The 16,920-nt window shown below is 42.1% G+C and overlaps 1 protein-coding gene across 2 annotated transcripts in view; it reads left to right on the plus strand.

Moving 5' to 3' along the window:
* The window catches only part of slc66a2 (solute carrier family 66 member 2), a 33,149-nt gene extending 22,909 nt beyond the window's left edge, over window positions 1-10,240 (plus strand). For both annotated transcript variants that reach the window (XM_032581159.1, XM_032581160.1), the window contains one exon: window positions 9,487-10,240. In XM_032581159.1, the coding sequence (XP_032437050.1) occupies window positions 9,487-9,697 (211 nt within the window). In that variant the 3' untranslated portion in view covers window positions 9,698-10,240. The remainder of the gene's footprint in view (window positions 1-9,486) is intronic.
* The last annotated feature ends 6,680 nt before the right edge of the window (window positions 10,241-16,920 follow it).

The following is a 16,920-nucleotide window of genomic DNA, read 5'->3' on the forward strand; positions in this document are numbered from 1 at the left end:
TAAATTATTAAAGATTGGCGACAAATATTCCGGTCTCTTTTTTTTTCTAGCGGCCTGTTCCCTGTTTAATATGCACAAGAAAAGTTCCAGCTTCAATGTGCTTGAACTGTTGCTGCTGTTAAAGCTACAGAGGACTAGCATGAAAGGATGTCACTTAAACTCTACAACTGGAAATGGGATTTGTCAGCAATTTGCTACTTCTTCAGCCAACATATTTTGCTTACAGGGTCAGTATGATGTATTTTCCTGGTACATAGTGCCATTTTATCAAATAATCAAGTAACTTGAAATTGGGCCTCTGCCTCTTTAAGAAACCCCTGCTCTTTCTGAAACTCCGACTTCAGGAAGTCAACCCAACATGGCTCCTCTATTAACCCTTTCACAACGTTTTTACCAGCGTTACACTGAGAAGTAGCTCGTATAGTGATCTCTGCACATGTTCACTTTCACCAATTTTTGCTAGTTGTTCCTGGCTAGTCTGAAGGAGCTGAGTGGGGAAATCATGGGGGAGGGCTGTTCTGTGAAACTGCAGCTCCGACAACGCTCAGTCCCACGCAGGCGTTTTGCACAGCTGAATGGTTGCCATGGAGATTAAAGGATTTCTTTAACATGCATGAAAGAATCAAAGCAACACTCCAGGTGTGTTTTTGATGAGGGAATAACATTATAACATGATGTAAAGGTCAAAAAAGCCGATTTTACATTATACTGCCCCTTTAAAAAGCTACCCGACACCCTCCACTAAAAGTCCTAGCACTCTCTCTGTTAATACTAGTATTTTACGCATCAAAAAAATTTTAAAAATCTAATCCCAAGTACAAAAGTAATTCACTTTAATTGATAATTGTCAGGTCTAAATACCTATTAGAGACAATTTAAACAAATACAGGAAAGACAAGAGAGTTAGATTCTGTTATACTCGCGAGGAGAGCAGACAGAGATGTGCTTTTAGTCACAAATCTCCAACCACTCTGCCAGACATCTGTCTGTTCCTCTCTTTTATTGATCTTTAGGAACCCTGCCACAAGGGGCGCTGCAACTCTAAAAGGGTGGAGTCAAAGCATTCATCACATGGTTGCAGCACTAAATAACATTCACTTCTAGACACATGTTATCTATACTCTAAATCTTTCTTTCTCCAGGCACGGCGTTGAATAAGACACGTTGCATAGCTTCAAAGCAACGGCTTTGTATCACAAAGAAGCACAGAGCAGAGTTTATTGTCAGGCATGTAAAACTCTGCTGGGAGCAATTAACACCTCTGTCTTGTAGGAAATCCTGCAGGGCAATAGCTGCTGAGAGTAGCTGTCACCCCTATTTCCCAGGGAAGTCTCAGGATAGAATCAAAGTTATTTAACACACAGAAACATTATCTAAATGTAACTACAAGGCTACATGATACAACAAATATTTGATAATTACTAATACAATTTACCTAACAATAATGCAGAAAACATGTAACACCATTGATTGAGATTGCAACAAAAAGTAACTATAGAAGTCTTTGGTTTTACAGTGGGTGGTGTTGAGCCACCCAGCAACGACAACATACCACTCACAAAATATTTCACTCACCAGATGTCAGACGGGAAACTGCGCAAAACCTCTCGAGACCAAACAGGCATGGCCGACGAGGAAGAAGAAACGATGATGGTTTGTGGAAAAGAGAAAAAAAAAAAAACACCAGCGTCCGCCGAACGTCCCGGTGCACCGTGCGTGCTGTATTTCTGTCTCCTCGCTTTCCGACTGGCTAAACGTCACATTAAACGGGCTGCATTCTCCTTCGTTTTTTGGAAAGACCACACACACTGCAATTTTGGGCCAAGACAACTCACCAAATATTAGATCTGACCAGTCCCGATGTGCTTCTGAGAAGACTATATCACTCCTAGCACACCACACACAGAAGATCTCATAAGATTATCTTTAGAGCCACCACAATAATCGGAGGGAGAAGGGAAAATCGTTTCAAAAATCTACATAAATATCTTGATGTGTGAATTAGACATAAGTCGGCCTCTGAGCATAATACAGAACATAATGTGGCAAATAAGTAGCCAGACATGAATTGATCAAATGCCAAACCAAACAGCAGGTACACGACGCCATAACTGAGAGAGCAGGCACTAGGGAGCAGTGGGTGGGGGGATGTAGGTGCTGTTTCCACGGAGCTAACAAGCTCCATACCGAGAGACGGGAGCATGAGGGAGGTAGCTTAGGTAGGCAGAGGGAAAGAAAGAAGAAAAAGCAAGCAGGAATGAAGAGGCGGGTTGAATGGATGGAAGGGAAGGGAGACATGCTGTGGAGAGTAGGCTCATGATGAAAGGCCAGGCAAAAAAAAACAACAACTCCAGGATAGATTGCCAGTGAGAAAAGAGTTGGAGAGAAATGAGTGAGTCTGAAGAAAGTGGCAAGATTGGCAGAGGCAGACGGTTGGGGTTACAGTCAGTCCAACTGTGAGGAGAGACGCTAGATTACTTCTTATCCCTCCTCCGGATATGCTAAGAAGCTTATAGGAAGGCAGGGAATTTCCTGACACAAAGCTTACCTTTTTTATTATTATTATTATCATCAGCAGTGGTTGGGATCAGAACTTCCCTCCTGACTTATTTATTTCAGGGCTTTCTGTTAGACCAGTGGTTCTTAACCTGGGTTCGATCGAACCCCAGGGGTTCGATGAGTCGGTCTCAGGGGTTCGGCGGAGCGTCTGCCGCGGAGGTAAAGACACACTTGTGTAAAGTCGTGATGACACGCCCCGCTTGGCCATCACTTGCTGCAGAGGATCATGTTACATTGCTCGGCCAATCAGTACTGCGGGAAATTTAGTGCGCGCAGTATCAGCGGCTGTTGTAGTTGTATGTCGCGTGGTTTCTTTCTTAATATTTTAATCTATACTAAATATGTCGAGCAAAAAAAGAAGAAAATGAACAGACTTTGCTCTGAAGATGCACTTGCTAAGGTGAAGCCACGCCTATCTGAACTGGTCTCCCAAAAACAACAGCAGAAGTCACACTGATTTGCAGGTATGTCATTTGTGCAATACTTTATTCTGGCCCAAAAAAGTATTTTGTGGATTCAAAACAACAAAAAACAAATTACATTTAAAATAAAAACAATTAAGTTATTAAAAAAAATGTAATTCTTTGAAAAAAATCCAAATTTATTTTTAATTAGTAAAATAGTAAAAAAATATTTTTGGGGGCTGAAATTCTTTTATGGGGCCGAAATATTTTTGGGGGGCCAGAATAAAGTAATACTGTAACTTGCTGTGAGTTCATGGTTTTGTTCTTTGAGCAAAGGTGACGTTCATGCACGGCTCATTTTGTGCACCAGCAAAAAAACATATACCCATGTCTTGAATTTGGAAAAAATATATATTTTATTTATCACTAAAGAAGGGTTCGGTGACTGCGCATATGAAACTGATGGGTTCGGTACCTCAAAAAAGGTTAAGAACCACTGTGTTAGACAATTAAAGGAAATCAGGGCAACACAGAAATTTTTGTGACTTTGTGTACAATCTGATCAAAGGTTTTGACCTTACTACAGGATTTAATGTTCATTTGCAACATTCAGGAAACAGCTGAAGAAAAAACCCCTGCTGTCTGACCACATGAGTTTTCACAGGACTTTCAAGGCCAACGTACTAAATTTTGTATAAAACGGACCAAACAGCAGCGGTGTGAATGCATCCCAAAATTGATCATCTAGGGTGGATTCACGCCAGCCCTGTTTATCCATCCATCCATCCATCCATCCATCTTCTTCCGCTTATCCGGGGTCGGGTTGCGGGGGTAGCAGCTTCAGAAGGGAGGCCCAGACTTCCCTCTCCCCGGCCACTTCTTCCAGCTCTTCCGGGGGAATCCCGAGGCGTTCCCAGGCCAGCCGAGAGACATAGTCCCTCCAGCGTGTCCTGGGTCTTCCCCGGGGCCTCCTCCTGGTGGGACGTGCCCGGAACACCTCACCAGGGAGGTGTCCAGGAGGCATCCTGACCAGATGCCCGAGCCACCTCAACTGGCTCCTCTCGATGTGAAGGAGCAGCGGCTCTACTCTGAGTCCCTCCCGGATGACTGAGCTACTCACCCTATCTCTAAGGGAGAGCCCAGCCACCCTACGGAGAAAACCCATTTCGGCCGCTTGTATCCGCGATCTCGTTCTTTCGGTCATGACCCAAAGCTCATGACCATAGATGAGGGTGGGAACGTAGATCGACCGGTAAATCGAGAGCTTCGCTTTTTGGCTCAGCTCTCTCTTCACCACGACGGACCGGTACAGCGCCCGCTTAACGGCAGACGCTGCGCCAATCCTCCTGTCGACCTCCCGCTCCCTTCTTCCCCCATTCTTGAACAAGATCCCGAGATACTTGAACTCCTCCACCTGGGGCAGGACACCCCCCTTGACCCGGAGAAGGCACTCTACCCTTTTCCGGCTCAAGACCATGGCCTCGGATTTGGAGGCACTGATCCCCATCCCAGCCGCTTCACACTCGGCTGCGAACCGCTCCAGCGAGAGCTGCAGATCACGACCTGATGAAGCCAGAAGGACCACATCGTCTGCAAAAAGCAGAGATGAGATCCTAAGGCCACCAACACTCCCCTCAACACCTTGGCTGCGCCTAGAAATTCTGTCCATGAAAGTGATGAACAGAATCGGTGACAAAGGGCAGCCCTGGCAGAGTCCAACTCTCACCGGGAACGAGCCCGACTTACTGCCGGCACTGCGGACCAGACTCTGACACCGGTCATACAGGGACCTGACAGCCCGTATCAAAGGGCCCGGTACCCCATACTCCCGGAGAACCCCCCACAGGGCTCCCCGAGGGACACGGTCGAACGCCTTCACTAAGTCCACAAAACACATGTAGACTGGTTGGGCGAACTCCCATGCACCCTCCAGGACCCTGCCGAGGGTGTAGAGCTGGTCCAGTGTTCCACGACCAGGACGAAAATCACACTGCTCTTCCTGAATCCGAGGTTCGCCTATCCGACGGACCCTCCTCTCCAGGACCCCTGAATAGACCTTGCCAGGGAGGCTTAAGAGTGTGACCCCTCTATAATTGGAGCACACCCTCCGGTCCCCCTTTTTGAACAGGGGGACCACCACCCCAGTCTGCCAATCCAGGGGAACTGCCCCCGATGTCCATGCGATATTGCAGAGTCGCGTAAGCCAACACAACCCTACAACATCCAGAGCCTTAAGGAACTCCGGGCAGATCTCGTCCACCCCCGGGGCCCTGCCACCGAGGAGCTTTTTAACCACCTCGGCGACCTCGTCCCCAGAGATTGGAGAGCCCAACCCAGAGTCCCCAGGCTCAGCTTCCTCAATGGAAGGCATGTTGGTGGGATTGAGGAGGTCTTCGAAGTACTCTGCCCACCGGCCCACAACGTCCCAAGTAGAGGTCAGCAGCACACCATCCCCACTATAAACAGTGTTGGTGCTGCACTGCTTCCCCGCCCTGAGACACCGGATGGTGGACCAGAATCGCCTCGAAGCCGTACGGGAGTCTTTCTCCATGGGCTCTCCAAACTCCTCCTACGCCCGAATTTTTGCCTCAGCAACCACCCGAGCCGCATGTCGCTTCGCCCGCCGGTACCCATCAGCTGCTTCCGGAGTCCCACAGGCCAAAAAGGCCCGATAGGACTCCTTCTTCAGCCTGACGGCATCCTTCACCAAAGGTGTCCACCAACGGGTTCGAGGGTTGCCGCCGCGACAGGCACCGACAACCTTGCGGCCACAGCTCCGATCGGCCGCCTCGACAATGGAGGCACGGAACATGGTCCACTCAGACTCCATGTCCCCCACCTCCCCCGGGACGTGTTCGAAGTTTTGCCAGAGATGGGAGTTAAAGCTCCGTCTCACAGGGGATTCCGCCAGACGTTCCCAGCAGACCCTCACAACACGTTTGCGCCTGCCAGGTCTGATCGGCTTCCTCCCCCACCACCGGAGCCAACTCACCACCAGGTAGTGGTCAGTGGACAGCTCCACACCTCTCTTCACCCGAGTGTCCAAGACATACGGCCACAGATCCAATGAAACGATGGCAAAGTCGATCATCGAACTGCGGCCTAGGGTGTCCTGGTGCCAAGTCCACATATGGACACCCTTATGCTTGAACATGGTGTTCGTTATGGACAATCCATGACGAGCACAGAAGTCCAACAACAGAACACCGCTCGAGTTCAGATCAGGCGGACCGTTCCTCCCAACCATGCCCCTCCAGGTCTCACTGTCATTGCCCACGTGAGCGTTGAAGTCCCCCAGCAGTTTAGCTGTTTAGTCTGCTTTAATCAAGCTAGTTTATTTGTCTAGAACAGTGGTGGGGAATCCCAGTGCTAGTGGTCCGGTGTCCTGCATCTCTTAGATGTCTCCCTGATTCAGCACACTTCAACCAAATGGCTGAATCACTGCCTAAGTGAAGTTAAGTTCTCCAAAGTCCTGCTATTGACCTCACTATTTGAGTCAGGTGTGTTGAAGTAGAGACACAACTAAAAGTTGCAGAACACTGCCTCTCGAGGCCTGGAGTTGCCCAACCCTGGTCTAGAAAGTGCTGTTCATTTTGGGACGTGTGAACGCGTAATCGAACTCTGATCCGGACCAAAAAAGTCAAACTCTGTTCTGCCTATAAACCACAAACCCACCAGAGTTGACTGACTTTCTGGAAATGTGAATCACGAAGGTCTACCAATACATTAAGTTTGCGGGACAAGAGAATACACAATGTTGGGTTCAAAATAAAGTTACTGGATGGCATTTTAGAAAGATGTTTGCAAAACTTTGTCAAGTAATCATAAAATAATCCAGTCCAGGTTCTTCTAAAACAAAAAACAAAACTGTGAAATGGATCTTTATTGCAGCTCAAAATGAAACTGTAAAACAAATGCGAACAAGATGCCTCTAACAGTCTCTAAGACTGAAAACAGGGTAACTCGGGAACTTCTTCCTTTTTGTACAGCATTATCTGAGCCCAGCAGGATCTATTGACGTTTTCTTTGGATTTGGTCAACATAATCTCCATTTATCCGCCTGATGGTTCTTTAAGTAAGTTTCCACAGGTTGGAAAGCGACAGGAGCTTAGGAATTGTGGAGTCGGGTAATTGTTTAAACCTTTAATCGGTGCTGGTACTGAGAGGGGATCTGTCAGGCTCTGTCTGATTCAACTCAGTAGGGGACATTGATTGAGCGACCACGCTGTGCGCTCACTCCGCAGTAATCACCCGCTGCAATTTGTAACCTCAAGAAAGTGAGAGATGCTACAAGCAGAGGAGACAAACGACACAATCAGCCGCGGGGAGGTGCTGAGCTGGAGGGCCGATATCGAGGCTAAATTAGGTTTCTAATCACTGGACACGAGTTTTAGCCAAGAGTATACGTCAAGTTGTAGTTTAATCACAGCTCTCTCTGCCGGGCTACCCAGGCTCTCCGGAGACTCAGGAGTCTGAGGCAGATATCTTTGGATCTGAGCAAATAAAGCTGGATCACGGGGGGATAAACCAAGCCATTAAATTCCCACTCTGTGACACAAAAAGTGTCCCAGCAAAGCTCATTCAAATAGCGCTGACCAAGCAAAGCGACAGGGCCCGGGCGAAGAGCTTTGAAATGCCTCAGCGTGAGTTCGTATTGTCGCAGGCAGGTTGCTTTAGGAAACACATCTGAGGACCGCAGACAATGATGACTTAGTCCTGCCTTTGTCAGCATGCAGCCATGACTCAAACTGAAGTGTCTTTTCAAAGCACTTTAGACAAACAGCGGAACACAAGTGAGTTCAGCAGAACTTTCAGATTGGTTCTGCAATATCTAGAGCTCACTTCCACAGAAAGTCCATTAAATGTGTCCTTCTGTCGGCACAATATGGTGAAATTTAGATCAAATGTCCAAAATACTTTGTTCAAATACAATAGCATTGCAGCACCAGAGCTCTTATGTACTCAGTCTTCAAAGCTACTGTCTTTAAAGAGAATTATAAGTGACTGTATTCACCAAATCCTCAGTGACCAGTTTATCTCTCAAGTCCTGCAGTCATGTTCAAACATGTTTTGTTTTACAAAACTAGATATTGCAGTACTTTTGTAGTTTCTGCGATACATAAGAGAACCACTAAAACAGGGCATGCTGAAGAATAAAAATGTAACATCACAGTTGCTGGTTGCTGTTTATACCGTTATTGACACCAGCTTTTTTACTCTTCTTCACTGGCACCATTTCTCTCTCCGCATCAATAGACCCCATTGCATTTCTGATGGGGAATACTGTAGTAGACGCTTGCATGAACTCTGTCCCACCAAATTACACGACTGTTCTGTTCTTCTGTAACAGTAAAAGTTTGTATTTTGCCTATAAACATGACCTCCAGTTGCGTACATGGCTGTCAGTGTGTACTGAAAGCTCCTTTATGAGCTTTATAGTCACAAATGTGCCACAGGATGTGGAGCTAATAGCCAACCAGAGCTCTGAGTATTACAATCATTATTTCAATTTCCTATCGTTTTTACTTTGCTCCAGTTGCTATTTCCTTCATGGCTGAACTAATAACTTTCCTCTGACCACCCATTCTCACTGTAATAAGCATTCATTCTCTGTTGCTAAATTGAATTTGGACAAAACGAATCGAACACCGTAGAAAAACCTGAACAGGAAAATAAACTCAGCTAGGGTTTCATTAAAAAGAAAAATGGAAAAAAAAATATTTTGCGGGTGAAATTAAAACTGTTTTACCAAACATTTTTGTTCTGAAGTCAAAAGCAAATATTTGCAAGTGAACTACTTGGTGAATAATTTTATATTACACAATGCATGGTGAAAAAATATTCATAGTTTATAGTTGTAAACTGTGCATGATTATGAAGTGGAAGGACACTAACATTTAACATTTTAGCTAGTGAGAGTTTCTGCTTTAATAATAAATTTTTTCACCTCCGCGTCTAAGTTCTTTCACATTTTAGAACAGGACGTTAAGAGGGAAACAACTTTTGGAACACATCCTGCAGGCTAATCATAGTCAGTAGATTAAAAACCTGCTTTTAAATGGGCAGTATTATGTAAACACAAGTTTTTTGAGCTTTCCATCATGTTATAATGTTATTCACTCTTGAATAACATACCTGGAGTGTTGCTTTGATTCTTTTATGCACTTTTAAGAAATCCTTTAATCTCCATGGCAACCATTCAGTTGTAGAACTGCTGATTATACGAGCTACTTCTCAGTGTAAAGCGGGTAAAAACATTGTTAAACGCCGCTAAACAAAGAGGAGCGATATTGTGATGACTTCCTGAAGGCGGAGTTTCAGAAAGAGCAAGAGCTTCTTAAAGAGACAGAGGCCCAATTTCAAGGCATTAGATTAAAAAGTCAAACTTCTTTTAAGTAATAATTGATGTATACAGCAACTGAATGTACTTTATTGTGCTTTATTGTCAGCTCTTTTAGATGAAGGATTTCTACTACAATACCTGCCATATTTGACCACACCTTCTCTTTGTCTTCCCTTTAAGCATCAAGATGGTGCTGATGTGGACCAGCGGCGACACCTTCAAAACAGGCTACTTTCTTCTCACGGAGGCCCCCATGCAGTTCTGGACGTGCGGATTGCTGCAGGTTTTTGTGGACGTCGCCATCCTGTTCCAGGTCTACTACTACAGCCGCTACCCGCAGAAACCCGTGTCCCACACCGTCTCCCACACCACCAGTGCCAAAGCTCTCTGAGGTGTTGCCACGTGTCCCAAGGAAACTCCGAAAGGCGAGCGGCGAGGAAGGAGGGGGGGGACGCCCAAAAACACGCACCAAAGGAGTTGCTGCTTCTGCACCTCGGCGGTCGCAGCAATACCTTGAGGAACGCTCAACAATCATGAAGACTTCTTTCTTTCCCGGCACTGAAAATGCACGCATCGTGCAATCGCACCCCACTCAACAAATCAGCATGTGGAGGATTTTTTTTTTTAAATTCTATATGCGTATATTTTTTGTTGCAAGAGCAAAAATGCAACATATGAGAATTATAGATATGTTCGGAGCTCAGAGGAAGGTGGATGAGTTTTTGGCGTCCACACATACTGATGAATGTTGCACGGAACCTCTGCCTTAAGACTCGTAATCAAACACGGCTCAACGCATTGCCAGCAATCCGAGTGGTGTGTTCAAAACCCGTAGAAATCCACGTTACTGAATGTGCAAACAGGCATGTCTGGTCTAGTTGGACAGAAGTTCAAAATCATTGTTTTGTTTTCTTTTGGGTTTTTTTTTTTTTTTTACATAAGACCACATCAGGAAGGAATTCTCTGAGAATTTTTTCTCTGACTCTCCAGCAACACTGGCCTGAAAATGCATTTAGAAAAAATAATATTAGTGGCCTTGAGACAAGAAGACTCAAGAGATAAGACAAGAAGAGATAAGAAACTCAAGTTCCCTATGGCAACATATGTTTTCTATCTGCCGTTGATAAAAAATTTTCTATGATTGTTATTTTTATTATTACTCTGATGCCACAGATTTCAGCCTAAGCTTTGCTTTTTTTTCCTCCACTCGACTGCTGGGTTGTGTCATCAGAAGCTGGGCTGATTCATTGAAGCACATGGGTTTTATAATTTGGGTTACTGATATTGTGTTCATTGTTGATGCTAAAAAGTGTCTTGTATATGTAAAAAAAAAAAATAAAAAATACAGCGCAGTTTTAGGACGCCCTCCTAACAGAGCTGGTCAGATTTTCTGCATATTCAGACTTTGTTCCCGATTCATTGCTGTGGACCGATTGCAAAAATGTAACCAAATTAATGTATTATTTAATAATCCACATGTGACATTGTCCATATTTTCTGGGTGATACGATGTATCTCTGTTTCTTCTGTTCTATTTCTTCCCCTCAAATTTAAATCTTTCAAATCGTCAAACAAATTTTAATACAAAACTTCCAAGATTTAATTTATGAAAAGGACAAAAAGTGACCAGACCAGCCTGGTTCTGTGTGAAAATGACATGAACACCAGCCGGACCCATGTCCGATTGGTCCTTATGTAGAACCTGCTTGACAACATGAAGTAGGCTAAAAGATCTCAAAAATCATATTTGAAATCAAATCGGAATAAATGTAATTATATTTATCAGGTTGGAAACAAACCCCTTTAGAAGTTTGTTTTCAGATTTTACACTAGAGTACACAGGTACAAAACACAACAAGTCCACCTCTGAAAGGTTTTAGGGTGGTGTAGTCAAAGTCTTGACTTCAAGATGCCATTATATGACAGGCATTTCATGCTCTTAGACCCTCCTAAGTGACCGTATTGATTGTACAAAGAGTGGGTTAAAAATTCTCTGTAGTAAAATACTTATTTCCAGTTACTGATTGTTTACATTTTCACATGGGGTCAGTTTGGTTTGGATATCATTTTTCGTTGTTGTGTCGCCTTTTGCATTCATTTTTATTTGGTTGTGTTTAGTTGCGTGTTTGATAAACTGAAACAAAAGCCAAAAACAGAAGAAATCTGTAAATGGACAAATCCTTAATGCCACAGACCGTTTTTTTTTTTTTTTAAGTATTGCAAAATTTCATTCGCACTGAATTATTTAATCCAGTTCAGGTCTTTCTCAGCATTCAGTTACCCTGGGAATTTAGATTGACAAATCTTAAACGGACAAAACCCCTTTTGTCAATTTAAGAACTGTTGTTCTTTTCTTTCCTGGATTCATTTGTAATTTCTCTTTTACAAACTTTGCGTTCTGTATTACTCTGTCCTAAAAGCCATGTAACAGACTGAAAGCGCTTTGTTTTGAAAACGGTGTTGTGCAAGTCTAAATGTGAGAAAACGAACCGCATATTTTGTTGTGTACAGACTGGGTCCAGTCAAATGAAAGGTATAAAATTCAAACTGTGCTATTGTGTCAGAATGGGGTATGTTACTCTGGCCATTGTGTCACTGACTTTATTTTTATTTTTTTTACTGTTTTCCCCAATATTATTATATTATCAACCAAGTATTTGGTCTTGAAAGGTTAACGCTGAGAACCTTAAGAGATCAAACTGTGTTTTCTGCCTGATCAACTAGAAAAGTAGGTTCGGCTGCTGTCAGTTGAGTCGCTCCATGTATTTTGTATTAAAACCTGAGGGAATCTTCATCGGCGCAGACAGAGAATCTGCATAAAGTCTTATGAGATTAGGTAATTTTTATATTAGGTCATTGGTGCAGTTTGTAATTTTTCAGCTCGTCCTCTTTCATTTCTGTTGCTCACAGCATCAACAACTAAGGGATAATTAGAACTACATTTTCTCACCTAGCTGTTAGCCATTGCCTGTGCATCAGCGCCCAAAATATCTCCTCAATGTGAGCTAGCCTTTAGGAGTAATGGCTAGCTCACCTCAAACATGGATGTTGGGGTGATGTCAAGCTGACACCATTTTCAGTTGTAATTTTGAAAGCCAATTGGATTTGCCAAGTTTTAAAAATAAAGGTTTACAAAGCCTACTGACCAAACCTGCTGCTTTAGTCAATGCAAGTTGAAAATGGTGTGTTTATCAGCATTTTCTACATACAATGAGAGGTTAAAAAATAATAAGCATTTTGTTACCAAAGCTGTAGCTATGATATGATATTGGATTTTGAAGTTGGGGCTTGTTAGAAAACTTTGACTCCTCACACTCATGACTTGAAGAGACATTCCAGTTGATATTCTACAACCTGGAACTTGGAAATTCAAAATCTACCAACTTATTGGACGGGTTTGACATTCCGAAGGTAATAGAACCACGATTAAAAATACCACTATCTCAGTAATAACACAAATCTAAAGCAACAATGTGTAGTATGATTTCACTGCTGTTATTAAAACAGCCTTCCAACAAGCTCAGTTTGCCAACTTTAGTTTTAAAATGCCATCGTCTTACCAAAGTGTTTTTCTTTGCAACTTGAAATACTTCCTAACAGTTTTTTGTTGTTGTTGTTTGGTTTGTAAATGAACTAAGTTAAGCGTAGAAAACCATTTTCCCAGTTGGCTGGCCAACAATGCTTAGCAACAGGTCAATACTGCATGTTCCACTTTTTTGTGGCATTTCATGGACAATAAACAGCAGAAATAACAACAATAAGAAAAATGTGGTTGATTTCAACATAATTTTTTACTGGATGAAGTCTGTTTACACAGCACTCTTCTAGTAAAGACATTATGTAGCTGTTTCTCTAACCAGCTAGCAACATATTGGCTACTTTCTGTCTTACAGTTCTGCCTTTGTGCTCTGAAGTTGGATTTATTTCTTTATCTTTTTGAGGTACAAGGCAGAAATACAATTAGAATTAAAACTGAAAAAAAGCTTGACTAGCAGCTTTAAGTTTGCTTTCCAAGCCTACTGACCAAACCTGCTCAATGCAGTAAAATGCAGTGAAGATGGCTGATGCTAAGCTATTTATTAGCGCTTCTGTTCCTTATGTGTTTTAACTCTCAAATAAAGAGACAAACATTATTCATTACCGTACAGCTAGTAGTAGTTTTCAATACAACAATTAGCACATCCCTTGTTTTCTTACTAGCTAGATTAATTTTTTCTAATTAGAAAAACTGGTTTTCTAGTAGAAGCTAGCTTTTAGCCTTAGTAGCTAGGAGCTAGTAAGAAAACAACAGAATACTTCTAACTTGGGAGACATGTCTAATCAAGCTAACGTCTTAGCTAGAAAATTGGCATTGGCTTTGTAGCTCTGTTAGCATAACTGCGCTTTAGTAACCTGCTGTAAAGATTGATGACTTTGTCCTTTTTTGATGTTGATACATATTACATCGTAACAGATCTTGCAGAAGATGACTTTATTCATAGCGTAAATTTCACAGGAATAAAAAAAAATATTGAAAAGCAAAGTGGTTAAAATCATAATTATATAAACATTAGTATGAAAAGAAGAATTCTTTCGGATTAAAAAGCGTATTAATAAAAAAATAATATGGCCTGTTGGCAGATTAGAGCTACCACTCTCCAGCTTTATAGTGGCATGTTAATGATTATAAGGGCACAAAGGAGTATGACTCCTGTAATACTGCTTGGCAATGATAACATCACATTGGTCATGTTAGGCTACAGAGATTCAGATTCCATGTTTCAAAAATACAATTATTTATGATAAATGATTACCAAAGCTTGAGTTGTTATAAAATGTAACTATTTTTGTATTATGTCAACCTTCAATATGTTCAACAAAAACTTCATGTTTTCCTCTGTCAGTGAACAGCACTATTGCTTACTTCAAATCTATTATATCCTCCTCCATGGCTCCATAGTGCAGCATATTGCTGTGCTCATCGTTGGCCAAATGAAAATAATTTCCTTTTTAGGGACTGACTGGAGAGCACTGATTTTAAGTTTGTATTTTGGAGGAGGAGCACAGGCTGTCAGGCCTTCAGTGAGACCTGATTCTGTCCTCTTTTGCAGCAGAAACGTCTCTTTGTTTCCACACGGACCGGCAAAACGCTGCTCTGAATATTTTTAGGAGGTAGAAGAAGAAAAAAGAAAAAAAATAGATCCTCCTTGAGTGACTCTGTGGCAAGAGCTGAAGTGTACATTTTGTTTACGACTATTTTATTACATGCTTTTTGTACTATCTTTTAATGCCAATGTAAAGCGGTGAACGGCTGTTATTTAAAGTCTGTTGTCTGGATCAGATCAAGTTGAGCTCAGAGTGGGACTGTTTTTGACTGTTTCAATGCATCACCTTTTTTCTGTTTTCTCTCTAAACCTAGAAACCATTGGCTTTTTTTTCTTTTTCTTTTTGTATGTACCAAAAATATCAGTACCAACTGTTTGTTTTTATTGATCCTCCTTGCTTCGTTTTTCCATGAAACTCTCGGTCCAGTTCGACGGCTCACGGACACTCTGGGCTGTTTACAGAGTGTTATCAAATGCATTACCACCCAATAAAGAAGACACTGCTGAACCTTGACTTTATTTTTTCCCCTCAACATGACGGAGATGCTTTTATTGTTTGTTTGTTTGTTTTCTACCAGACATGCACAGTTACTCTGGGAACCATCAGCTGTCAAAGGTCGGAAGGAGCCCACCAGCTTTGGGCATCTGAAGCAGTGAGCAGCACAGAGATTAAAACGAACACAGCGGAGACGATAACAGGAAAATAACACAGCAGACATAAAAGGGTTTTGAAAGGACGTTTTCCAAATAGAGAGACAATTTTTTCATATACTGAATTCTTTTCAAAACTTTCAGGGCTCCATTTACCGAGATGCATTGGCTCTTTATGCGAGCACACATTAACTACTCAGTCTGAGTTGGTTGTTGACTCCATTATTCTGTCAGTTATTTAATGTAAAAAAAACAACAAAAAAAGAAGTGTCAGTCAAAAACTGTCTATGACTGACAAAAGTGGAGGAGAAACTAAATTACAGGCTGAGGGGAAAATTCATAAAAAAATGTAATTCATAAAATAGTTCTGATCTATCTGCTCTTCAGTGCCATGTTTGTGATAAAAAAACACCTCTTCTGTCCCATTACTAATTTGTAGAGCTGAAACGATTAACCCAACTGTGATTAATCGCTATATTTTGATTATTGAATTCATTGTCAACTAATATAATCGATTAATCGTTTGTGACAAAGCGTTTTTTGCCTTATTTAAAACAGAAATTGAGTTATTTATTGGTGTCGTTTAATTTATTTCTAGTGTTGCTTAAAAAAAGTTGAGTGGTTAATTGAAAAATCAGTAGAATGTCAAAAGACATTATTTGATTAATCATCAAAATAATTACTAAAGAGAACATTAGCTACAGTTCTACTGTTTTGTCTTTTTTTTTTTTTTGCCCCCTGATTCTTAAAAGGATGCTTTGTTTTTTGGAAACTTTGTGTTGTTTCTCTTGTTTGTTTTTTTGGATTGGTTTTCTCTCAGGCTGTCAGCTGGCAGCTTTTATTTACTGAAGTCATAAAATCACTATTCCTTACAGTGGAGGTCGAGTAGGAAATGGAAATTACTTTAAATCTCCGTCTGTCAGAGCAGCAGGTACAAACTGGACCTGCACACGGTCGGTATAAACGGTCTCCTGACGTTTGGCTCTTTCTTTCTCAATCAGTTACAAAATGACCTGAACCCCTTTGTGAGGTGTTTCTCAAATGAGGTGGTTCTGATGTTAACTCTGACTTGGATTGCTTCAGATATTTAAGACTCAGCCTGGGTCCATGTGGTTGAATTATTTAGAAGCTGCATGTGAGAGTTTGCTCCGATGTTCACATGCCACCAACATCCTGTCAGGAGAAAATGAACAACCCAATCCTGGAAGTACACAAGATTTTCTTATTTTCTATTTTAATAAGTATAATTCATTATTCTCCTTCCACTTCAACCACTTTGTGTTGGTCTGTCACATAAAATCCTAATCGAATTTATTGAAGTAAGGGTGCACTGATCGCAGTTTTCTGGAAAACCGCTGATTACCAATCTTTAAAAACCTGACCTGCTGGTACCACTTTTTGTCTGAAATGTTGCTAACTATAAAGAAAGTCACTGAGTTGGTAGCAGTGGAGTGACTATTGTTAACTGCTAATGTCCAGACATGACCTGGTGGGCCGGTCTGTCAGTCAAACCTCTCTCACTGGAGAGCAGAAGAAGACAGTGGTTGATTTTTAGACCTTTGCTGAGGTAGAAAAGATCGGCTTCACATGTATCTGTCGATCACCGATCTCCCAAAGTTAGGTAAATTAGCCCCGATAAATTGTCGGGCCGATAAATCGGTGCACTCCTCGTATGAAGACCTTCATGGGACAGGATTAGCAAGAAAATATATTTAATAAACCAGACGCTCTGAAAACGTCTTCAAACGACTCGGACCACGTAGCCCCGTGTTTATGTAGCTTAATAAAACGAAAACTTTTTATCTGCTACATCTGTGATGCCGGATGATCAAATTTACTCCCGGCAACTTTTCACATGAAACGCTGCGACCGCAGAGAC

The sequence above is a fragment of the Xiphophorus hellerii genome, chromosome 13, assembly GCF_003331165.1.
Source record: "Xiphophorus hellerii strain 12219 chromosome 13, Xiphophorus_hellerii-4.1, whole genome shotgun sequence".
Lineage (NCBI taxonomy): Eukaryota > Metazoa > Chordata > Actinopteri > Cyprinodontiformes > Poeciliidae > Xiphophorus > Xiphophorus hellerii.